At 47.7% G+C, this 23648-nt stretch overlaps 1 protein-coding gene across 1 annotated transcript in view; it reads right to left on the bottom strand.

The window, feature by feature from the left end:
- Positions 1-23648, bottom strand: part of RCC2 (regulator of chromosome condensation 2) — a 37503-nt gene that overhangs the window by 11867 nt on the left and 1988 nt on the right. The window contains exons 4-8 of the mRNA XM_026659889.1: positions 16266-16359; positions 6150-6293; positions 5408-5539; positions 3482-3570; positions 1154-1268 (exon numbers count right to left, since the gene is read on the bottom strand). Of these exons, the coding sequence (XP_026515674.1) occupies positions 1154-1268; positions 3482-3570; positions 5408-5539; positions 6150-6293; positions 16266-16359 (574 nt within the window). The remainder of the gene's footprint in view (positions 1-1153; positions 1269-3481; positions 3571-5407; positions 5540-6149; positions 6294-16265; positions 16360-23648) is intronic.

Raw genomic sequence — 23648 nt, 5'->3', positions numbered from 1 at the left:
GTCCTAGTGTGGCCCGGGCCCCCACTGGGCTAGGCACAGTACAAACACAGAACAAAGAGACAGATCCTCCCCAAAGAGCTTCCCCTCTCATTAAGGGCAAAGGAGGAGGAATTCTTTGCAGCTACTCCTGGAACTTTTCCCATTTATAAAGAATTTCCACCTGATTTCCCCTACAGGCAATTTAATGTCATTCCCCATTTTGTCAGGAAACGGCACCTCCGGCACGTCACGGTATGTCTATTCTGCGATAAAAAACCCACGGCACCAAGTCCCTGAGCCAAGGTCAACTGACTTGGGCTCATGGGGCTAAACATTGTAGTGTAGACATTTGGGCCCGGGCTGGAGCCCGGTCTCTGAGACTTTCCCCCACCCTCCAGCCTGAGTGTCTACACTGCAATTTTATAACCCCGGAAGCTGGAGTCAGCTAACCTGGGCCAGGCAGGGGTCTTTTCTTGCAGTGCAGACATACTCTCCGAGACCCTTCCAACCTGCTCAGGAAATCCTCACCACCCTCCGAGAAGAGGCACCCCGGGGCTGCATCAAAGCTTCTCCCGCAGGAAAGCATGCGCACTCCCTGCTCTGTAGATCACAGCTACTAGACATTAACCAGATAAAGTACAGCTCATGCATAATTGAACACGCTGCCTGGATGCACAGTGGCAGATTGTCATTTCTGCGGCACTGACAGGCTACACAGTCTAGCATTCCAAATGGGGGGCGGGGGTGTTATGGACACTCCAGGGGCAACAGCTTTTGTTTGATTGTAACACCGCCGCCTCACACTTCTCTCTCCCTTTCAATCAGAAGATCTCAAAAGCACTTTACGAATATTGGCAAATTAAGCCTCACCACCCACATGTGAGGCAGTCTAGAAGCACTCACTGTATACCTGGGGAAACTGAGGCATAGAAAGGAGAGGCATATTGACCAATGTCATACAAACAGAGCAGAGAGAAGAGAAGCCAGATCATAGGCTTTAAACACAAGGCCACCATCCCCTCTGGAAGGGGACTGAGATAAGATGTGCCCCCCCATTATTGTTTAGATTATACCAATATGCCAGTCTACAAAAAGCTTGGTGGCTGTCTCAGGCTGGATTTGAAGTCCGCTGTCATTAAAACTAGATAGTCCTTTAAAAAATAAACCATCATACCCAGCTGTCCATATTCAGGGCACCCAAAGGAATAGAGGTTTCCTTTGCAGTCCATTATCATGCTGAATTCAGCCCCACAGGCCATTTTGGTAATAGGTTGGCCATTGTACATTATCTACAAAGGAAGGAGACAACAGTAGCATTTGGCAACAGATGAAACAGAGTGACCCAAGTGCCCCTTCTAGGCTGCCAGTGAGCACTGCCAGACTCCCAGAGCAAATATATGGCTAGGCTTTCAAGGAGCGCACAGTTGTTTTCCGACACGTGTGCAAATACCAGGCCCAAATTACCTAGGCAAATCAGGGATTTGCATGTACAGTTAAGCAGTACGTTTGCATCCACCAAGTGGCTATGTTCAGTGGGTACTAATTTACATGCAAAATTGTGCAAACCTAACCGAAGAAACCTGGCCTGTTGTTTAAATAACTGCCCCAATATTGGGGAAAAGGGGGTTTGGGAAATGGTCAATTCACTAAGTAACCCACAAAAATATGAAGGGAGAAGGAGAAAATAGGAACTGAGGGTGTGTCTACATTGGAGCTGGGGGGTGTAAGTTCTGGCTTGAGGAGACATCCCACGCTAGCGCTGATCAAGCCAGCATGCTAAAACCAGACGTGCGGCCAGCTGGTGGGAGAGGCTAGCTGCCTCGAGTACAATCCCATCTGAGCTGCTAGGTACGTTCTCAGGTGGCTAGGTTGCACCACGGGGGCTACACTTGTATTTTAGCACACCAGCTCCATCACAGTTAGAGTAGGTTATATCTACTCGAGCTGGAAACTGCACCGCCAGCTCCTGTGTAGACAGACTGTAAGCGTTTCTTAGGACAGCTCCTCGGCTAAACTTCCACTCTGCCCTCAGCTAGACGTTCTCTTCACTTACTTCATGCACTGGGGCAATATTTTGCCACCCTTTGGCTCTTGCGTCTTCAGCCCAGACCCATAAGAGAATGGATCCCAGTGATTATAAGGCAGCGGCGGGCTCGGTTTAATCTCCAGTCCAAGGTGTGAAAACTCTCCTCTCTGATCCATTTTGTTTTCCAAGACAAGAGTGGGATGGCTAAGAAACAGGTAATCTCCTCCACAGGCAACCAGTCTGACCATTGTTTTGACTTTGTGATATGAAAAATTGAGAGCCTGTCTACCAAAAATTCAACTTATGGTGGTCCAAAAACTCACATGGGATGCTTTCAGCCCCCAGCCACACCAGGGACCAATCTAATAGCGGAGCTGTTTGAACACTGGATTGCCTGGCCATTGAGGGGAAAACAACACTTTAAAACCACGCTTAAAAGTTACGGGAGGATCTAGATCAGGGGTGGGGCAAACTACGGCCCCTGCTCGGCTCCTATGCACTCCAATGGCCCCGCTCCACTGGGAGCTCCAGGGGCGCTGCCTGCAGACGGGGCAGTGTGCAGAGCCGCCTGGCCGCGCTTCCGCGTAGGAGCTGGAGAAGGGACATGCCCCTGCTTCCAGGAGCTGCTTGAGGTAAGCAGCACTCAGAGCCTGCACCTTGAGCCTCTCCCCACGCCCCAACCCCTGCCCCAGCCCTGATCCCCCTCCCGGCCTCCAAACCCCTCAATCCCAGCCTGGAGCACCCTCCTGCACCCCAAACCCCTCATCCCCAGCCCCACCCCAGAGCCTGCACCCATAGCTGGAGCCTGCACCCCTTCCCAACCCCAACCCTAACCCTCTGCCCCAGCCCGGAGCCCCCTCCCACACCCTGAACTCCTCATTTCTGGCTCCACCCCGGAGTCCACACCCCCAGCCAGAGCACTCACCCCCTCCCGTACCCCAACCCCAATTTTGTGACCATTCATGGCCCACCATACAATTTCTATTCCCAGATGTGGCCCTCGGGACAAAACGTTTGCCCACCCAGATCTAGATGATCACACCGGCCTCTTCTGGCTTTAAAATGTATGTTCTAGACTACGTAGAGAGGCTTTAAAACTGTTTGGACCATCCATATTGGCCAGCTATACGTCTGACATCAGATTTAAACTGACTCAGGTAATATTGTATAATCTTCAGTTTGGATAGGGCTTTTCCACTTGTCCAGCAACTAGACAAAATACACGATGTGATGCTATTTATTTTCCAAGTCAGTAAATAACAAACAGAAGAAAATATACAGCAGAAATTTTTTTTCTGGATGAAGATTCCATGTCTCCCCCCACCCTTCACTCCTCTTATTGGAACCACGTCCAAGCAATTTGGTTTTAAGGACTGATATGGCCCCAAAATGGTCACCAGTGCAGTAGCCAGGACGTGAGAAATTAAGGAACCCGTTGACGGACAGAGGAAACCCAAAGAAGAGCATTAGAAGTACCTGAGTGGGACTCGGAACTGCATCCGTCTGATTGCCGAGACCAAGCTGTCCCATCTTATTCTCTCCAAATGCAAATACAGAGCCACTCTCTGGAACAAGAGGGAAACAAATGCAGGGGGAAGGAGGAGGTGGGGCAGTGAAGGGAGAAGTTTAAACCTCCATGTTAATGCAGAGTTGCTGGAAAACCATTAATACAGACTTGAGATGATCATGGCAATGCACCATGCTAAATTAAAGCATATTGCCCCAAGTGCTATAACTTAAACATTAGAGTTGTCTACAGAGGGACACTCAAGAAAGTTATTTGAAATTCATTAAAGGTGTGAATTTTAATGTGGATTAGCTAAATCGTATTAAACCCGGGTGGACACTCTTATTTGGAATTAACATGGCCTTAATTTGGTTTATCTTAATTCCCTTCTAAGGCCACTTTAATTTTGAATAAGAGCCTCCACACAGCAGTTTAATGCAGTTTAACAAATCCACTTTAAATTCACAGTTTTAGTTAATTTGGATTAACTTTCCCGGGTGCTTCTGTAGCATAGTGCTGCCCTAACCCTATAGTGTAGACACAGCCTACGCTGCCACAATAGGTTTTCCCCCCCATCAGTGTAGGAACACAACCTCCCCAAACACATCTACAGAAACATTCTTCCATCAACACAGCTGCATCTACTGTGGGGGTCGGGTCACCAAATTCTGGACATGGGTATGGATTTTTCACAGCCCTGACCCATGTCAGCCTAACTTTTAAGTGAAGGCCAGGCCCCCACATAGACAAGCTTTAAGCCATCCAGAATCTCAGGGTATGTCTCCACTAGGAAGGCTACAGCAGCACACACACTGACGCCAGCGACGGAAGGGGCTCTTCGGTCACTGTAGCAAATCCACCTCTCTGAGGCAGTAGCGAGGCTGACGGAAGAACTCTGTTGACCTAGCCGCATCTACACCAGGGCTAAAGTTGGCTTCATTACATCACACAGGGCGTGAAATTTCTCTCAGCCTTGAGCAATGTAGTTAAGCAGACAGAACTTTGTAGTACAGACCAGCCCGGAGAAGGAATGTATTGCAGTAAGAGAAATTAGCAACAAGGCAGCATAATCACCATTTTATAGCACTGCTATCGAGACAGTCATCTCCTGGAGAGGACTATGCATAGGTGGCCATGTCTTACGTCCTAAATAGCAAGACAAAGGGCTTGTTTACATTATACAGTGGTATGAAACGTAGAGCACTCTCATATGGCTCACTCTAACTGCCCCATGGAGACACCGCTGGCATGAACTAAAAGGCACTAGCGTAGTCCCATTTGAAACATTAATGCGCACTAGTTATCTTTTAGTTTGTGCCAGCAGGCTCTACAAAGGGCCCTTAGAGCCCTCTACAATTCACACGCCCATAGTCCAGAGTGCAGCGCCATGCAGACAAACCTAAATTCGCTTTTTCCCTTCGTGCCCAGTGATGGAAGTTTCAGAAGTGGAGTAAGACTGAGACCATCTTCAATAAACTTCATATTCCTTAGGGTCCCTTCGACTACAAGACCCTGCAACAGAGCTCTCTGCCAAGGACTCCCTTTGCATATCTTCACAAGCCAAGGCATTCGCTACCCACCAGGGGCTGAATGTGCTGCTTCCAAGACCCTATCAGCTTCTGTTAGCCTCGGGAGCAAAAGAGTAAGGGTGAAATCCCAGCCCCATTGAAACAAAAACATGCATTACCTTCAATGGGGCCAGGATAGCACCGAAAGACTCCATCCTCCATCACCACCTAGCCCGAGGTTCTCTCTCTCATTCCCAGGTGCATTGTGCGTTTCCTGAGGATCAGTATTTGATGCACCAGTTCCCTGTATGCCCCAGTATTCTGCAGTGTCCTGTAGGGAGATCGATAGCCCAAGCCCAATTCCTCCTTCCCAGCAGCCTCCCCTACCTGTCAGAGCGAGCGTGTGGTTCCGCCCACAAGCTGCTGATGCGATCACCTCGTTGCTGAGAACTTCAATGAGTTTGGGAGCCTCCACGCGCTTGGTATCTCCATGCCCCAGCTGCCCTTTCTCGTTACGACCTAGAGAGAAGCGTGCACAGAAACACGCATGACCCAGTGACCACCATACTACAGAGACTCAGATCCCTTTTCCTGCTCATTGCACTGTGCTCCTTCTCAGTTGTGAAAGACCTCACACTAGGAGAAACCACCCTTTGAACTTGATCGACTCCTCCATCCTTCCCAAGCAGAGCTTGCCTAGTGTACAAGTTCCTAACCCGGGGAGAGCAACAGGTCTCAACGGGTCGTGACCATGCTCCCTTTCCTTATGGCTGCCTTCAAGCGTTGCCAGTTGTAGCGTGGGAGCCGTGATACGGAAAAGGTGGAGAACCACCATTCTAGTGCATAGTGCATCTGAACTAGTCTCCTTGAGATTCACAAAGATACAGCAAGGGGCAAGTCACCCACTAGCTGTCAAAGATCTAATCCGCCCCCACTGAACTGTTTCAACTAGGGCAAAAGCCAGGGAACCAAGTTTTCAGCACTTCTGATACAGACAGCTGATAATCTTAGGAGTCTGCTGCAATTCAGAGCTGGGCAGAGACCACTGCCTTCCTTTATGCCAGCCATATCTTTACTTGATTCATTATCTAAGGGCTACTGATACATACTGTTTATGCCTACTACTCACCCCAGCTCCAGAGCTTCCCCTCTGTGGTGATGAGCAGACTATGAGCTGCACATGGTCCCGAAACCACAGTCCGTACCTGAATCCCTGAGAGACACCCATACCTGTGAGGCCCCCACAAGTTCTGGCCCAGGTTACGGTAAGCCACTGTAGAGAAAGCGGAATACAGACAAGTCTTACATGAAGTCAGCAGCAAGTGCACTAAAATCATCTCTAACAAGTCACTGTCCACACAGAAAACCCATTTAAATAGGGACAGGTTTGTGGATTCAGTTTTGTCCGAGAGTTTATCCAAAATTAAGGTTGTCCTACGCAGTTCCTGCAACTCACCTCATTCAGCTGATTTGTGGTTCTATTTTATGTAACTGCTATTACAGAAATCCAAAATAGTTTTCAGTTGCCCACTGACATCTTACGTTCACCTCACTGTTCTGTCACGCTACAGGATATTCTTGGTGGTCAACATGAGACAGGAAGAGGGAAAGGACCGCAGGAGATTTGTGACCTTTCAGAGTCATATTAACACTGCTGATTTCTATTGAGAGGTTAATTAGACCAAAAGCCACCCAACAAAGCAGTCCCAGAAATTACAGGCACCGTGACAAAGCGAGAGAGCTAGAGAAAGAATGGGGGACCTCAGTGAACCAATTAAAGTCACTGTTCCAATTACCTGCATCCTACTTAGGTGGCTTTGACCATACCACAAAATGAGGCTTGAAAATACTGAGTGACCTAAATGACTTCAGGAGTCAATTGATCCTTCATGACTTAATTTTCCCCATAAGTATAACGGGGCTGTAATACAGCATCTCTATCCGGGGATCTCAAAGTGCTTTGCAAACATCAGTGAGTTTAGCTTCACGGCACCCTGCTGGATACCTCCAGATTGTCCAATTTTACACATAAGGAACAAAGGGTTAAATCCTGCGACGTATCCAGCACCCACCGACTTCAATGATAGCTGAGGCATTCAGCATCAGGAATGAGAGCCTCCGACTGATGAAGTGCACTACCTACAAACGGAGTTCTGATGGACACACTCCACTCTATGCATATTAGATCTTGTTTGTTCGATCCATCTTCCTTTATGCCTTTAGCCTTCTTTGCCAATGATCTACCACCACAGAGCACTGTAGTTACGACACTGTATTATTTAGATTTACAATAAGTGGGCTCCAAGCAATTCCATGCACTTTTAAATGCTTTGTCATTGTATTTTTTTTTTAAACACTTCCACCACATCACAGGGGTATTATGAGGCTTAATTCATTAGTTGACAGCATTGTAAGTGTGCAAAGCACGGCAGAACTTGGCAGTTTGTTGTTGGGCTTCCTAGTCACAAACTCTGCAGTCTGTGTGTGAAATGGGACTGAATACCACAGAGGAGTTAGTTAGAGGCTGGCAGTTTGCAATAATGGCAGCTACCAATTATTATGTCTGTTTGTTTTAGCTACAAACGTTGAATGCTGCTGCTGCTGTCTATACTTGTCCTGGATACCCGCAGAAAGAGGCACCTTGGTTCACCTTGTTTGCGGATGATATTCTAAACGATCTTTCTCTTCACTGCACAGAAGAGGATATTGATGAATACAGAGATGTTTGAGAGACAGGGGCTCAAAATTAACAGAGGAAAAACAGAATATATGGTATGTGATTTCAATAATATGAACACTGAAGAATTATCCTTGAAACCAGATGGGCAGACAATCTCAAAAATGCAAAGTTTCAAGTATCTGGGTTCCAGCTTCTGGGAAAATGGGAAAACGGAGGACAAAATTAGAGGTAGATAATAAACCACAGCTCAAATGGAGAGAGATAAGTGGTGTCGTATGTGACAGGAAGATTAAAGGGAAAGCCTTAAAAACGGTGGTTCATCCAGTTTTAAATGTCTGGCACGAAGTGTTACGCAACAGAAGAAACATGAGCAAACAATCTGTTCCACAAGAAGTTAAGATGGATAAGTGGTGTAAGCAAGAAAGACCACGGGAGGAATGTGCATGGTAGAGACATGCTAAAAGTAACACTCAGCAAAGAAAAAATGAGGGACTGCAAGCTCAGATGGTTTGGTCAGGTAAAGTGCATTCCTAATAACCTGTGGCTATTAGAGTCCAACAGATCAAGATTGAAGGAAAAAAGACAGAGGCCGACAAAGAAAAGGGGTGGGATGCCGTAAGGGAACAGGCTAGCACGTGGCGTGATAGAGGATATGCCACTGAACAGAGCACTTTGGAGGAAGAGGACTCAGAGCAGACTGGATTAACGCAAAGAAGAAGTTGAATGACTGAGATTACGGAGGTAAGCACTTTTCCCCATTTTAATTATTTGAGGAATCGTCTCTATTTCAAGATGCCGTTTACCACTGGGGTAGTGAAACTAGACATATGCAGCAACGGCCAGTGTGTTACAAACGTGGAGAGGAGAAACAACAGGAGTGGTTTGTACGTGCTTATCTCGGATGACAGAAATCAAGCAGGACTGGTCTATTTTACCCCATTGAAAAAGGGTGTATCTGCTAACAACTCTGGAATGCAGTGTAACTGTGGTTTTTAATTCCCTCTGGTATGGCTTACATCTGTCAGTGTCTACTGAATTGCACTAACTGTCCTGACTAGCTGGGATGGAGGAAGTCTGTTAATTGCTGCACTCGAAATTCACAGAGCCAACTAGTGCATTTAACTACGCAACTCCAGTTAAATTTGGTGGGAGCTGTGTGCCTAAATCCCCTAACTTAGGGGTTCTCAACTTTTTTGAGCTCAGGACCCATTTGTAAATGGTTATGGTCTATCACAACCGAGTAAATAGTCGGGGGGGGGGGGGGGGGCTAGGCCCTGGGGTGGTTTTTGTCAGATCCTGCCCCCACAGGGGGTTGGGTCCTGCCTGGCACTCACCCCATAGTGGTGGCTCCTGTGCCGTGGGGCTGGCTCGACTTGGCTCTCTGCCCCGGGTGTTGCAACCTCTGGAGTTGCAGCGCCGCTCAGGTTTGGCCCCGGTTGTGACCTGGCTCGTGGGGTTGCAGTGCCACTCACTCCAATTTGGCCTATCCGGATTCCATCATCACGACAGCTGGGCCAAACCTGAGTGGCGCTTGGACCCCAGGGGCTGTGCTGCCTGGAGCAAGGAGGCGAGCCCAGCCACCCTCATGGGACAGGAGCCAAAGGAGCTGCCAAGCGACCCTGTGAAGCATTTTGGTGACCCGATTTTGGGTCCCGACACACAGATTGAGAAACCCTGCCCTAACTGACTTTGAACATCTCAACCGGACTCAATTTGGAGGCTCTAGAGACAGTACAGTAGTCAAAATGATAACAAAAGATTTATAACCAAGGCAGCATGGTCTAGATGGAGAAGCGTTAGGCTAGGACCTAAGATGATCTGGGTTCCATTGCTAGCTCTGCCGCTGATGTGCTGTGTGTCTTTGGGCAAGGGTTGCTTCATCTCCCTCTGCCCCTATTTCCCTTTCCATCCTTTGTCTGTCTCCTCCATTTAGACTGTAAGCTCTTCAGGGCAGAGACGTCTCGTACTAGGTGTCTGTACAGCACCTAGCAAAATGGGGCTGTGATCTTGGTTGGATCCACTAGGCACTACCATGAAATAAACAACAACAGAAAGTGATGCTGATTTTCCTCAGTCCAACAGTCTGACTCCAAAAGGTAAGAATCACTTGTTACCAGGACTCAATGGCGGGAGAAGTTACACTGTGGACACACTGGACTGGGACTCAGGAGAACCCAGATCTTATTCCTGACTCTTCCATTGACCTGCTGGGTGGCATTGGGCAGGTCACGTTCCCCTCTCCATGCCTCGGTTTCCCCATCTGTAAAATGGGGGTAATGATCCTGACCTCCTTTGTAAGGACTGTGAGGTACAGGGATGAGATAAAAGCGAGGTATTATTAATATTATAAATGATTAGCAACAATTGTCATTTTTGAGCCTACTGGAGGCAGCCACCTTGCTGAAAGGTGCTGTCATGTGACCTTTGCTTTGCAGATCCCCATACTCCAAAGACTATAAACCCATTTTCATGTTCGTTTAGCAGTCAGAAAAATCAGTCATTTGTTTGAATAGCAGAGTTCTCATGGTCTGGCAAGCCATTGTTGGAAAGTCTAACCCACAGACAGCTCTCCACGCCGTCAGCATCACTGAACATCAGCAGGATCTACCTCAGGGGTGGGCAAACTTTTTGGCCTGAGGGCCACATCGGGGTTCCAAAACTGTATGGAGGGCCGGGTAGGGAAGCCTGTCTCTCCCCAAACAGCCTGGCCCCCACCCCCTATCTGCCCCCTCCCACTTCCTACCCCCTGACTGCCCCCCTCAGAACCCCCAACCCATCCAACCTCCCCCCCGGCTCCTTGTCCCCTGACCGCCCCCTCCCGGGACCCCCCAGGACCCCACCCCCATCCAACTCCCCCCTGCTCCCTGTCCCCTGACTGCCCTGACCCCTATCTGCACCTCCGCCCCGACAGGCCCCCCGGGACTCCCACGCCTATCCAACACTCTGTTACCCATCTCCTGACTGCCCCCGCCCAGAACCTCCGCCCCATCCTCCCTGTCCCCCGACCGCCCCCCAGAATCTCCTATCCAACCCCCGCGCCCTCTTACCATTCTGCTCAGAGCAGCAGGACGGTCCTGCAGGCCCAATGTGGCCAACGGGCCGTAGTTTGCCCACCTCTGATCTAGCTATTCTGGGGCACTTTATGGCCCCTGTTATCACAGCATCTGAGTGCATCCCAATGTTTAATGCATTTATCCTCACAACCCCACCCCCCCCACATAAGGAAGGGCAGGGCTTTCATCCCCATTGTACAGACACAGAACTGAGGCCCGGAGAGATTAAGTGACTTGTCTAAGGTGTCACAGGTAGTCTGTGGCACAGCAGGGACTCAAACCCCGGTCTCTCAAGTCCTAGGCTAGTGGCTGTCTTCAGTACAAGGTTCAGAAACGCTAACGAATTACAGATTTTAAAAAAATCCACACAGTTCCTCATTTTCCAGAGCAAGAAATGCTTTTTCCTTTGAACATTTAGACTCCTGGGCTGAACACAATAGGTGCAGTTTGCCTTTAAGAGAGAGGCCAAACAAAGAGCAGCTGTCTGAGTAGAGACAAGGGGGCAGCCTCTGATAACAGACAGGCTACGAGTTCTCAAGGTCAGTGGAGAAGGTGTCTTTGTCCTTCAGTCTCACGTGATACTGAGAACCCAATTCCACAAGTCTTTAAAGAGACTATTTCAACGAATGCCTGGTCTGATATTCAGAAGTGCTAAACAACTTTGGAAATCAGGCCATCAGTACATAGATGGACCCTGGCGTTGTCTTTCATAGAAAGCGTGGCCTCTTCCACATATCGACAAGGTTACATAATTAAGTCTAAACATTTTATAATTAAGGAAAGCACACATTTCTCCCCCCCTCCCCCCGCCAGCTATTTTTTGTAACATTTTAGAAAACAAGTTTCCCCCCAGATGGTCAAACCAGGGTAAGTCCTCAGCCACTGTTTCTTCGTCTAATCACCTTGCTCTTGTTGCCTTCCTATCATTTCACGCCCAAAACAACTCTAAGTACCAGAAATATTTTAAGCTCTTGTTCATCACTTGTTCTTCTTTCCTAAGGCATGCCAATAAGCGATACACACAGCTATATACTGACAACATTCAGAGGCTGTTAAAAATCAAACGGTGTTTCACAAATAAGTGGCCACGGATCTGCTATGCTGCAAATACAGACACCTAAAATTCAATAACTTCACATGAAGAAGCAAGAAGCCCCACAGGAGCCCTCTAAGTCATCTAACCACAATAACAGAGAGCTGCCCAGCAAAGCACTGATGTCGTAGATTTGGCTTCAAATAGCTCTCGGGCTAGATGGGGGGAGGGATAGCTCAGTGGTTTGAGCATTGGCCTGCTAAACCCAGGGTTGTGAGTTCAATCCTTGAGGGGGCCATTTAGGGATCTGGGACAAAAATCTGTATGGGGATTGATCCTGCTTTGAGCAGGGGGTTGGACTAGATGACCTCCTGAGGTCCCTTCCAACCCTGATATTCTGTGATTCTGTGATTAGATACTGATCATGGATATGAATTTTTGGAGTCAGTAGGAGTGCCTGTCCACCTGACAGTTTTACAAGATACAGTGATCCCAGTATCCAATAGTACAGTGGTTCGTAACCTGGGGTGCACACACCCGCTGGGGGTGCGAGATGCCCTTTCTGGGGGTGCGAGACATGCCAGATTTTTTTAGAAGGTAAATCATCGAAAAAACAAATTAAGCACAGGCACGTAAGTACAACTATTTTGTTTCATCAAACCTATGTATTTATTAACCTTATACATTTTTTAACGATTACTGTAATATACAAACAAATTCTCTCTCGTTCTATAGTTATGCTATATCTAGGTTTAAAGAACTGACCTACTTCAACGATTTTTGAGAAGGGGTGTGTCATAACTATAAAGGGAAGGGCAACAGCCTTCCTGTGTACAATACTATAAAATCCCTCCTGGCCAGAGACTCCAAAATCCTTTTACCTGTAAAGGGTTAAGAAGCTCAGGTAACCTGGTTGACACCTGACCCAAAGGACCAATAAGGGGACAAGATACTTTCAAATCTTGGTGGGGGGAAGGCTTTTGTTTGTGCTCTTTGTTTTTGGGGGGAGTTCGCTCTTGGGACTGAGAGGGACCAGACATCAATTCATGCTCTCCAAATCTTTCTGAACAAGTCTCTCGTATTTCAAATTTGTAAGTAAACAGCCAGGCAAGGCGTGTTAGTTTTATCTTTGTTTTCTCAACTTGTAAATGTACCTTTTACTAGGGTGTTTACCTCTGTTTGCTGTAACTTTGAACCTAAGGCTAGAGGGGGGTCCTCTGGGCTCTTTAAGTTTGATTACCCTGTAAAGTTATTTTCCATCCTGATTTTACAGAGATGATTTTTACTTTTTTCTTTAATTAAAAGCCTTCTTTTTAAGAACCTGATTGATTTTCCCTGTTTTTTTAGATCCAAGGGGGTTGGATCTTGATTCACCAGGAGTTGGTGGGAGAGAGGAGGGGGGAATGGTTAATTTCTCCTTGTTTTAAGATCCAAGGGGTTTGGAGCTGTATTCACCAGGGAATTGGTGAAGAGTCTCTCAAGGCTACCCAGGGAAGGGAATTAGCACATTGGGAGTGGTGGCAGCGGACCAGATCTAAGCTAGTAGTTAAGCTTAGAAGTTTTCATGCAGGCCCCCACATCTGTACCCTAAAGTTCAGAGTGGGGAAGGAGCCTTGACAGGGTGCGAGAAGATATTTTGAGACCCAAAGAGGTGCAGGCTGCAGTAAAGGTTAAGAACCACTGCAATAGTAGGATCAGGCCCACTTGCTGCTGGCTGAGAATAGGCACATTGTACAGACTGGAGAAAAGGGAAGCGAACCTCTCTGTGAATAGTTGGCACTGACGCACCACTCAGATAGGCCCCCTCTGCCCCACTCACTCCTCGACCGGCCCTTGAACTTTTAGGACTTGAAAAGTTTCCACTCAGCATTGCCCCACATGCTACGGTGGAAAGCAAAAGGTGGGAATGTGCATTAAAGCAGAGCTGTGTTCCAGGAGCTTTGTCCTAACTTTCTAACAAGTGCCAAAGTGAAAGCTGTTTGGCATCCATGAAATATTCTAGGTCGCCTAAGTTCCCTGTAAGCTGCGCGGCCGCGCAGCAGCCTATTTAGTGCCATGCAGGCACTCAGGGAACCTGCTCGGGGACCTGCCGTGGCCAGGGGAGAGACGCGCCTCCCCCAGCCCCAAGCTAGCCAAGTCTCCAACCTGCCACAGCTGGGGCACCCCTCCCCCAGGCACGGCCAGCCTGGCCCTCCCCCAGGCACGACCTAGACCTGCGGGGCCGGGGGAGGAGCACCTATCCTGCAGCCCCAGTCCCGGAGCTGCTACAGGGAGAGAGAGCTGGGGGGGAGTCCTCTCTCTCCGCTGTAGCCCTGGAGCACCCTCCTGCACCCCAAACCCCTCATCCCTGGCCCCACCCCAGAGCCTGCACCTCCAGCCGGAGTCCTCACCCCAACCCCCTGCCCCAGCCCTGAACCCCTCATTCCTGGCCCCACCCCAGAGCCTGCAACCCCAGCTGGAGCCCTAACATCCCTGCACCCCAACCCTCTGCCCCAGCCCTGAGCCGCATCCCACACGCCGAACCCCTCGGCCCCACCCCCACCACGTCACAATTACCTCCACATTGGTGCACATAACAAAATTCATTCCACACATGGATGGGAAAAATTAGAGGGAACACCATAGGCCGCCATCCTCACAGATCCCACAGATGTTAAGCTGTGGTCACTGTGTCTTCGGCAGAGACGCTTGTTAAGAGTCCGCATGGTTGAGCTTGTCGAAAATCGGACCAGGAGATCTCCAAGGAAGGGATGTCAGCGGCACGCTTCCCTCTGAGCTGGCACTGAACAACTACCCGCAGCATGGTACAATGGGGGAATATACCGCTCATGGCGCCCCCTTTCAGATGAGACAACACTGTGATGACGTCTACTGCTGGTGATTAACGATCTCATTGCACGCCGACAGTTTGGCGATAGGCAGATTCTAGCTTGGACAATGCCTTTCTGCAAACCACAATTCTCACGGATACTGGTTTGGAATTTTAATTCCTTTGCAGGTCATGTGGCTATCCTAAGAATGTCAGTTTTAAGACTGCAGCTTCCTCCTTTCAGAGGGGTTAGTCCTGACTATGGAAAAGATGTTCAGAGTGTGACTGACTGTTTTTGGTATGGGGACGGTAGAAAAAGAGACAAGCAACAGACATCAGGCTGGTCACCTAAAGGGTATGTCTACACTGCCATCAGGAGGCGATGCTGCAGATTCATAGATTCATAGATTCATAGATTCTAGGACTGGAAGGGACCTCGAGAGGTCATCGAGTCCAGTCCCCTGCCCGCATGGCAGGACCAAATACTGTCTAGACCATCCCTGATAGACATTTATCTAACCTACTCTTAAATATCTCCAGAGATGGAGATTCCACAACCTCCCTAGGCAATTTATTCCAGTGTTTAACCACCCTGACAGTTAGGAACTTTTTCCTAATGTCCAACCTAGACCTCCCTTGCTGCAGTTTAAGCCCATTGCTTCTTGTTCTATCCTCAGAGGCTAAGGTGAACAAGTTTTCTCCCTCCTCCTTATGACACCCTTTTAGATACCTGAAAACTGCTATCATGTCCCCTCTCAGTCTTCTCTTTTCCAAACTAAACAAACCCAATTCTTTCAGCCTTGCTTCATAGGTCATGTTCTCAAGACCTTTAATCATTCTTGTTGCTCTTCTCTGGACCCTTTCCAATTTCTCCACATCTTTCTTGAAATGCGGTGCCCAGAACTGGACACAATACTCCAGCTGAGGCCTAACCAGAGCAGAGTAGAGCGGAAGAATGACTTCTCGTGTCTTGCTCACAACACACCTGTTAATACATCCCAGAATCACGTTTGCTTTTTTTGCAACAGCATCACACTGTTGACTCATATTTAGCTTGTGGTCCACTATAACCCCTAGATCCCTTTCTGCCGTACTCCTTCCTAGACAGTCTCTTCCCATTCTGTATGTGTGAAACTGATTTTTTCTTCCTAAGTGGAGCACTTTGCATTTGTCTTTGTTAAACTTCATCCTGTTTAACTCAGACCATTTCTCCAATTTGTCCAGATCATTTTGAATTATGACCCTGTCCTCCAAAGCAGTTGCAATCCCTCCCAGTTTGGTATCATCCGCAAACTTAATAATCGTACTTTCTATACCAATATCTACGTCGTTAATGAAGATATTGAACAGAGCCGGTCCCAAAACAGACCCCTGCGGAACCCCACTCGTTATGCCTTTCCAGCAGGATTGGGAACCATTAATAACAACTCTCTGAGTACGGTTATCCAGCCAGTTATGCACCCACCTTATAGTAGCCCCATCTAAATTGTATTTGCCTAGTTTGTCGATAAGAATATCATGCGAGACCGTATCATGAGATCAAAGCCAGCTCAGCTATGCTTACACCAGCCGCAATCACACCTCCTGACTGCAGTGCAGACATATCATTAATACTGTCATTTTATCCACAATGGGCCACTCAGACGCATCAATTGCTTAGCTTCTCCTACCTTGCTGCTTTGGCACTTCTTTACGGCCAATCAGGTCCCAGTTGGTTGCTCCAAATATCAGAAGCTGCCCCTTGCACTTGGACCCTTCGAGTTTCTGCCAGGTGTAAAAAGAAACAATCAGCTCAGCACACAGGAAAGGGAAACAGGAACTGCAAGTGTTCTGCAATTACTTCGGCACACAGGGAGAGGAGGCGGCATGAAACCGAACAGTTTGTTAGTATTGCTACTGGTCATTTAGATGCTCCTGGCAACCGCGGAGTGTTTTATTGCACGCACTATCATGGTGGCGTGTAGCACCACAATTATACCTAGTGTTTATTCTTAGACTGATTTTTCTTTTACAAAATCTGGTGAAGATTAGCACCAAATGCATTGCAGCAACTACCGATCAGTAGAGGTATTTGCAAGTTACATTCATAGTACTGAGAGAGGATAAACGCCAATAAAAGTGGCCTACAGTTTAAAAAAAAAAAAAAAAAACCTAAAACTGAATGGCCATTAGAAAGGTGATGGCTAGAGACATTAGGATACAGCAGATGTAACACCCTGTACTGTACATATTAGCTCCTTAAGGCTGAAGATTTCAATTGTTCAAAGAGTTGAATCAAATACACCTTGCACAGGATTCAAACCTTCATTAACGTCGGGGACCTTTTCCCTTCACCCCCCTTTATTCTGGCAGCCCACTACACTTTAGCCCTTCTTCTCCCAAAGCAAGGCCTACCACTGTGACCATCATCCTACTAGTCAAGATGGGACGCCCTTCAGAGCCCACCGCCATCTCACCCCCACTCCGAGGCATCACCACACAGCACTCCTGCTCTCAGGAACACCATTCGCGCCCCACAGCACTTCCTGGCAGCCCCCAAAGGCAAGAAAGCAGGCTTTCTAGCCAGATCACTTATTCTGAACCAATCGGCAACTAAAGGACCAACTGAGTGTTTTCAGAGCCTCACGTTCCTTGAGGAACAGAGACTCTCCAGTTCCCAGACTCTTAAAAATCGGACCCTTTACAGCTGACATAGCATAGCCAGATTCAAAGTTGTGGGCCTGATTTTCTCAAGCACGGGGCCTACATGTCTCCAGCTGCAGCCTATGGAAGAGGTGGGTACTCAGCACCTCTGAAAAATCCAGCCCTTTCTGCACCAAACGTGCACACAGCTCAGAAAACAAAAGCCAGCATCATCCATCCTGCAATGCTGTCCGTGGGCTGCTCACAAAGGCGAATGAATCCCCCACTCCACAGGGCTGAACTTACCCACGTTAAGAAGGTTTAAAAAAATAAGAGTGGGAACAAGAATTCTAGAGCTTAAATTTAAGTGATTGGTTGGGATTTTCAAAGGAGCTAAGGTATTTAAGACACCTAACCAGCCTTGAAATACAATAGGAGCTGGGGGCTTAACTCCTTAAGGCTCCTTTGAACATCCCAGCCATTATGTTTGTAATCACTGATAATATAAAACCGCAGAAGACGCCACTCTGACCTTTGGTTGGCAACTTACAAACTAAAATAGCATGGCACACAAGAGAACGCTTCAAAGGATGGCCTCTGACTTTTACAAGGCTGGGGAAATCGTGTTTCCATTTGGTTTTGCTCCCAAGTACACAGCTAAAAGCCAACATTACAGCATAAGTTCTGTTACAAACAGCTGGTAGGGGAGGGAGTGTTCAGTTTACACAGATACCTGTGAAAGGGAAGAGAAACAGCACAAGAATCTGACAAGAAGGCCACCTAAACTCCATTTAAATTATGTAAAGATCTTTATCAGAGCGCTTAGAACCACAAGCCTTTCAAATGCTCCGACTATTTCAGATCACGCCCAGTTTTCTCTGTCTCCTCTTTCTTTTAACTGATAGGCCACGAATTTTAGTTCTGCAGCAGGGACTCCAGAGCCTAAGCTTCCGGGATACATGTTACATCAAAGCATCTGTCTTAAGAAAAAGGAACTGCTTCCTGAGGCAAACCCCTCTGTAGGTTAAACTGACTTTACTCCTACAACTTCCTGGTCTGCCTAACGGATCAGGAAATAGAGAAAAGGAGAAAAACTTGTTTTCTAGCAGCTGTTTCCCATAGGACGTCTACTCAAATCAATTGAGTATTTGATGCGCTACCACATCTGAGAACGATGGAGATACGGTATGGTACTGAATGACGTGGCTAGCACATCACTCAGAGGAGAGGGATAGTTCAGTGGTTTGAGCATTGGCCTGCTAAACCCAGGGTTGTGAGTTCAATCCTTGAGGGGGCCACTTAGGGATCTGGGGCAAAATCAGTACTTGGTCCTGCTAGTGAAGGTAGGGGGCTGGACTCGATGACCTTTCAGGGTCCCTTCCAGCTCTATGAGATAGGTATATCTCCATTTATTTATTCAGATACCAAGATATTCTGCTCCATCACACAATCAGAATCTAGACACTGCAGCTACTTTAGAAATAGGGCAATTGGAATCATGCTAATAAAAGAGTTATTTTAAATGTAATACACTGCAGTAATTACAGATGCTTCTCACAGCTGATGCATTGGCTTGGGAAACTGGACACGTTTTCAGAGTTAACTGTCATCTTTATTAATAAAGTTGGGATTAATAATATTTGGTCTGGATTTTTTCTTTTCTTTTGCGAGGACAGGCACGATGACAAGATGCCGTACAATGGCTATGGGAAGAATACATCAATGCAGCAAAAACAAGCTACAGCTATTCAACCCATTGGAAGTGGAGTCAAATTTCCCTGGAGGGAAGCTGCCAAGCCCAGAACGTTCAGTATTGTCCAGGTTAAAAGACCATACCAAAGATTTACTTAGCAATAAAAGAAGTCTTCCCTGTACGCTAACCTAAGCCCACTCTTTGGATCTTTGCTGCCTACTTAGATCCTAGTCACGTAATTTGTGCTAAGAAGGATGTGATGGAAGGGGGGGTGGGGAGAAATACGGAGCCTTCTTCAATCAGCAAAATGGGATTTCCAGGGTAAAATTACTTTGGAATTGTATCTTAAGGGAAAAAAAGATGTTTGAAAGGTTGATGTTCAACCTTTTAACAGACTCACTTGAGAGGCTGCATCTTTTAGACAAGGAAAGGGTGTTAAAGGTGCTTGTCCATTAGCGAGTGTATTATTGCAATCAGCAACAAAACAGGGCAAGTAAATAAATCTGGCTTATGTTGTGGGTTCATCCCAGAGTTCACGAACCCCCTGAATGCACAAGTTACACTACAGCGCTGTGTGATCTCACTGCAGCATTGAGCTTGCATCCCCACTAAATGACCAACATCACTTGCTTGATCAGAGCAAAGGGACTGTTACAACACATTCCGTCAGCTCAGGCAAAGATCATAGACTTACACGTGCGTGCAACAGCAAAGCTTAGACCTTACTGGCAAAGCAGGCTGAAGGTGTTTGTAGGATGGGTCCCACCCTTTCCAAGGCTCCTAACATACAAGACAAGAAGTCACCAAGCCATGACAATGCAGAAGCAACTTTTACTTCAAAAGGAATGAGCAAAACATTTTCCATTGCTTGTTTTTAAGTAAAACCATTCCCCGTTGCTTACTCCCTTCCCCACAAGTCGAACACTGAAAGCTGGCTTTATCCACAAGATCCAAACAAGTTAGAGCATGATTACCACGGGGAAAATCAAAGACCCACTGGCCAAGTTTGGCCTTTGCATCATGGCATCTGCGGAGACTTTAGGCCAAATTTTCAGAGAAGCCAAGCACCTGCAGATCCAAAGCCCCAGTTTTCCTGCATGTTTGGAAGTTTAAATAGATGCCTCATGACAACCCAAAGGCTTAGACTGGAGGCAGTTTTGAATATTCTTCTGAAGTTTTGTCATGGATGGTCTTCGGAGGTTTAAAATAGTCTGCACTGTACTAACCTTTCAGTCTGGCACGTGCTTCTGTTCTACGAGGAGAAAATCTACTAGACCAACAAATACTTTAAACACTTCCACGCTTAACTGGTCAGTCGAAGGGAAGCAAACAAAACCCAGACCGACTGTTCATGGCGTCTCCGACACTTCTGCTATTACCAACGTCTTTAACATTGTAGCTGGCACCAGCCACCTGCACAGATGGCAGTCCAGAACATGGGACCCTTCCCCGCCCCCCCATAAAAATGAAAATGCAACATCATGAAGAGGCTAAACGCAGTTGCAGAAGCAATGTTAACAAGTCAGTCATGTGTTTAAGGTTTTGCTTACTGAACAGCCTCATGGGAGACATGCTGTTTCTATCAAGATCCCAGGGGTAAGGAAGATTCTGCTCATAACTGCAAACAAAAATGTACAGTAACTAAAACAGAAACTGCCAAGATCCTTTCATAACAAGCCTAAGTAACCACATTAACATTATTCAAATTACTCTCCATTTTGTTGCGCCAATCCCCTTTCCCCTTGTCTTTCTCGCTCTTTTTTTTTTTAACCTTAAGTCTCAGTCATGCATCTGGGTCAGCACAGGTGGATTCTTATGCTCACAGCCTTCAATGGAGCTGCACGTGGGCACAAGGGTCCACCCGCATGGTTCAGATTGTAAACTCTTGGGGACAGGGACTGCATCTTATTTATTCTGCGCCAAGCAAACTCTGGCTGTTCTATAAAACTGATCACTATAACGCAGGCCACTCAGCCTAATCCACGCAGCATGGAGGAGTCATGACTTCAGTGGTTTTTCACATGCTGTTTCTTGCGAGAGAAGATTACAAATGTTTCTTAAGATCAGTGCTTGCTTCAGCAGAACAGCTCAGCTTATTCCAGATGCTTGGGGGGTTGCAAAAGTCAGGAGCTTTCTAATTAGTCAGACCATTTTAATTAGGGATCCACAACAGCTCTGTGCCCTTTCCAGCTCCCTGCCTCTCTCCTTGCAAACAGGTCTGCCCCAGACAAAAGACAAAAAGAGAAGTGTGGCTGGCAACAATGCTAATCAAGTTCTCTGCTGCCTCTGCCCCTTATACAAGCAGGGCTTCCCCACCTGCTGGTGAGACAGGAGGGGGAAGGGAGAGAACACACTGGGCATGCGCAACAACCTCTCTCCTGCTTCTGCCTTTACAAGGGAGTAGGGCTTCCCTTGCATCCTGGGGAGGGGAAACACCACGAACACACACATGCGCAGTGCCTGCCCGACCCCTGCTACAGTAGCAGGGCTTCCCCCACGTCCTGGGGAGATGGGAGGGAAAGAAAAAAGGGTTGGGAGCAACTGGGCATGTGCACTGCCTGCCTCCTCTCCTTCCCCCACCCCCCAGATTAATTTGCCACTGCCAGAGACAAGGCGGGAACCTCAAAACGCTTAACAGTGTGTCTCTCCAAACAAATAATCCCCTTGCCCTGTAATAACATCCCCTAATGCAGCCCCCTGCCCCACACACTTCCCAGACAGAGAGCAAGGCCAATACCAGACAGGGAGCATGGGCAAGATCTTCCCTCTTACCCATCTGTTACTGGATCAGCTTCTGTGGGTAAAAGAGACAAGCCTTCCAGCTCCACCCGTCTATGGAGCTCCAAAGCTTGGCTCTTTCACCCACTGAAGTTGGTCCAATAACAGATATTACCTCACCCCACCTTGTCTCACACCCTGGGTCCAACAAGGCTACAGCACTGCAAATAAGTGTAGCATTATGTTTTCTCTCTAGCTGAAGAATTCGGGGGAAGCTCCCCGCTTCCAATGCCAGTACATTTCTTTCAGGAAGCTGGGCTCCTCTAATGGCATCCCAGCCAGAGAGGGACGGTCTTTCAAATAAAGATCACGATTTCTCTTTCGTGATAAAAGCAGAGCCTCTTCCTCTCTAACATCAATGTCTGCCTGCACATGTAATAAATGGATCACGTACCCCACTTCCCAGCAAAGCACATTCACTCACATGACAGTAAAACTAAGGGGCTGGGGGGTTTTTTTTAGGGGGAAAGAGTTCTGTTAGTGACCAAGGTAAGTTTGACATTGAAATCCTTCCTATAGAACATTTGAGAGGCTTATTTTTCTTCTGTTGGTCTAGGGAATATCCAGACTTCCCTCCCTTCCACCCTCAAAGGACTTCCCTTTCCCCAAATAAAGAAGGAACCAAGCAAAACGTGGGTGCTCAAAAGATCCCAGCCAGCTTTTTTCGCAGTGCATGAATTCCCCTCTCCCCACTTTTCTTTTAGGAGAGAGAAGACCCCCACACCTCCAAAGAAGGTGAGCTCATTTGAGTCAAGAAGGGGCCTAATCTAGGTCACTAATGGGGGATTCATTTTCAGGACAGGTTTGAACTTCTGTCCTCAAATCCAAAGTAGCCATAACAAGGGAGGGGCTCATGTTCAAAGGCAGGTTGGCTTGGTCTCTCCTCCACCTTTGGGAAAGAGGAGTTTGCTTGTGTGCTTGCAAGAGATACACAGCTTCCCCACATCATTCAAATTCTCCCTGCAAGTTACCCCATCCAAAATGCAAGTACCCCTACATTCCCAGCAAGAGTGCCAACCCCTGGACTGACCCACATGAGGTGGGAAGATGGGTGCTTACAACACAGGGGCTAAAATTCCCCATGGGGGGAGGAGGGGAGAAAATCAAACCAAGAGGGAGAGAACATGTTTGATAAATATCAAGAGTAACTGCAAAGAGGAGATAGTTAAAAAGGCTTTTGTTGTGGGTTAAAGGGACTGGGTTGGAGGAAATCTTCAGCTGATGTGATTAAATGGATTTAACCTATGGATCGTTAGTTTTTAAAAAAGCATTAAATAATCACACACACCCCTCCCCCCAACCCTAGCTGGGTAAATTTTAAGAAAAGCCGCTATTTATATATTTCCCCTTCACAAAAACTAAGAGGGGAATGACAAGAGGGGTTTATCCCGCAGCAGCTCACAGGGAAAGGGGGGCATACTGCCCACACTTGGTTTTGAGGGTGGGATAGAATAACCAGATGTCCCAATTTTATAGGGAGAGCCCCAATATTTGGGGCTTTTTCTTATACGGGTGCCTATACCTCCCCCCGCCCCGGTCCCGGTTTTTCACATTTTCTATCTGGTTACCCTAGGGTGGGGACAGGTAAGGGGTCCACCTAGCCCCAACTATACCCCCCCGTTAGAAAGATGAGGACTATTTGTCATCTCTTTTCCCCCTCGTTATTGGGGGGGGGGGGGTGGCTCCCATCCCTCACCCCTGAGCTTTGACCTATATGGGGTAGACCTCTAGGCCTTGACCTATGGGGCAGTTGGGGCTCCCATCCCTCACCCCTGGGCCTTGACCTATGGGGCGAGGGGGCTGCCAGGCCTTAACCTATGGGGCGAGGAGGGGACTCCAAGGCCTCACCCTGGGGCCTTGACCTATGGGGCCAGGGGGCTCCCCTCCCTCACCCCTGGGCCTTGACCTATATGGGGTGGGCCTCTAGGGCTTGACCTATGGGGCAGTGGGGGCTCCCATC

The sequence above is a fragment of the Terrapene carolina genome, unplaced genomic scaffold, assembly GCF_002925995.2.
Source record: "Terrapene carolina triunguis isolate 2854851 unplaced genomic scaffold, T_m_triunguis-2.0 Scaffold714, whole genome shotgun sequence".
Lineage (NCBI taxonomy): Eukaryota > Metazoa > Chordata > Testudines > Emydidae > Terrapene > Terrapene triunguis.
Note: the sequence above shows the minus strand (reverse complement) of the source record. Positions and strands in the feature narration are given on the sequence as shown.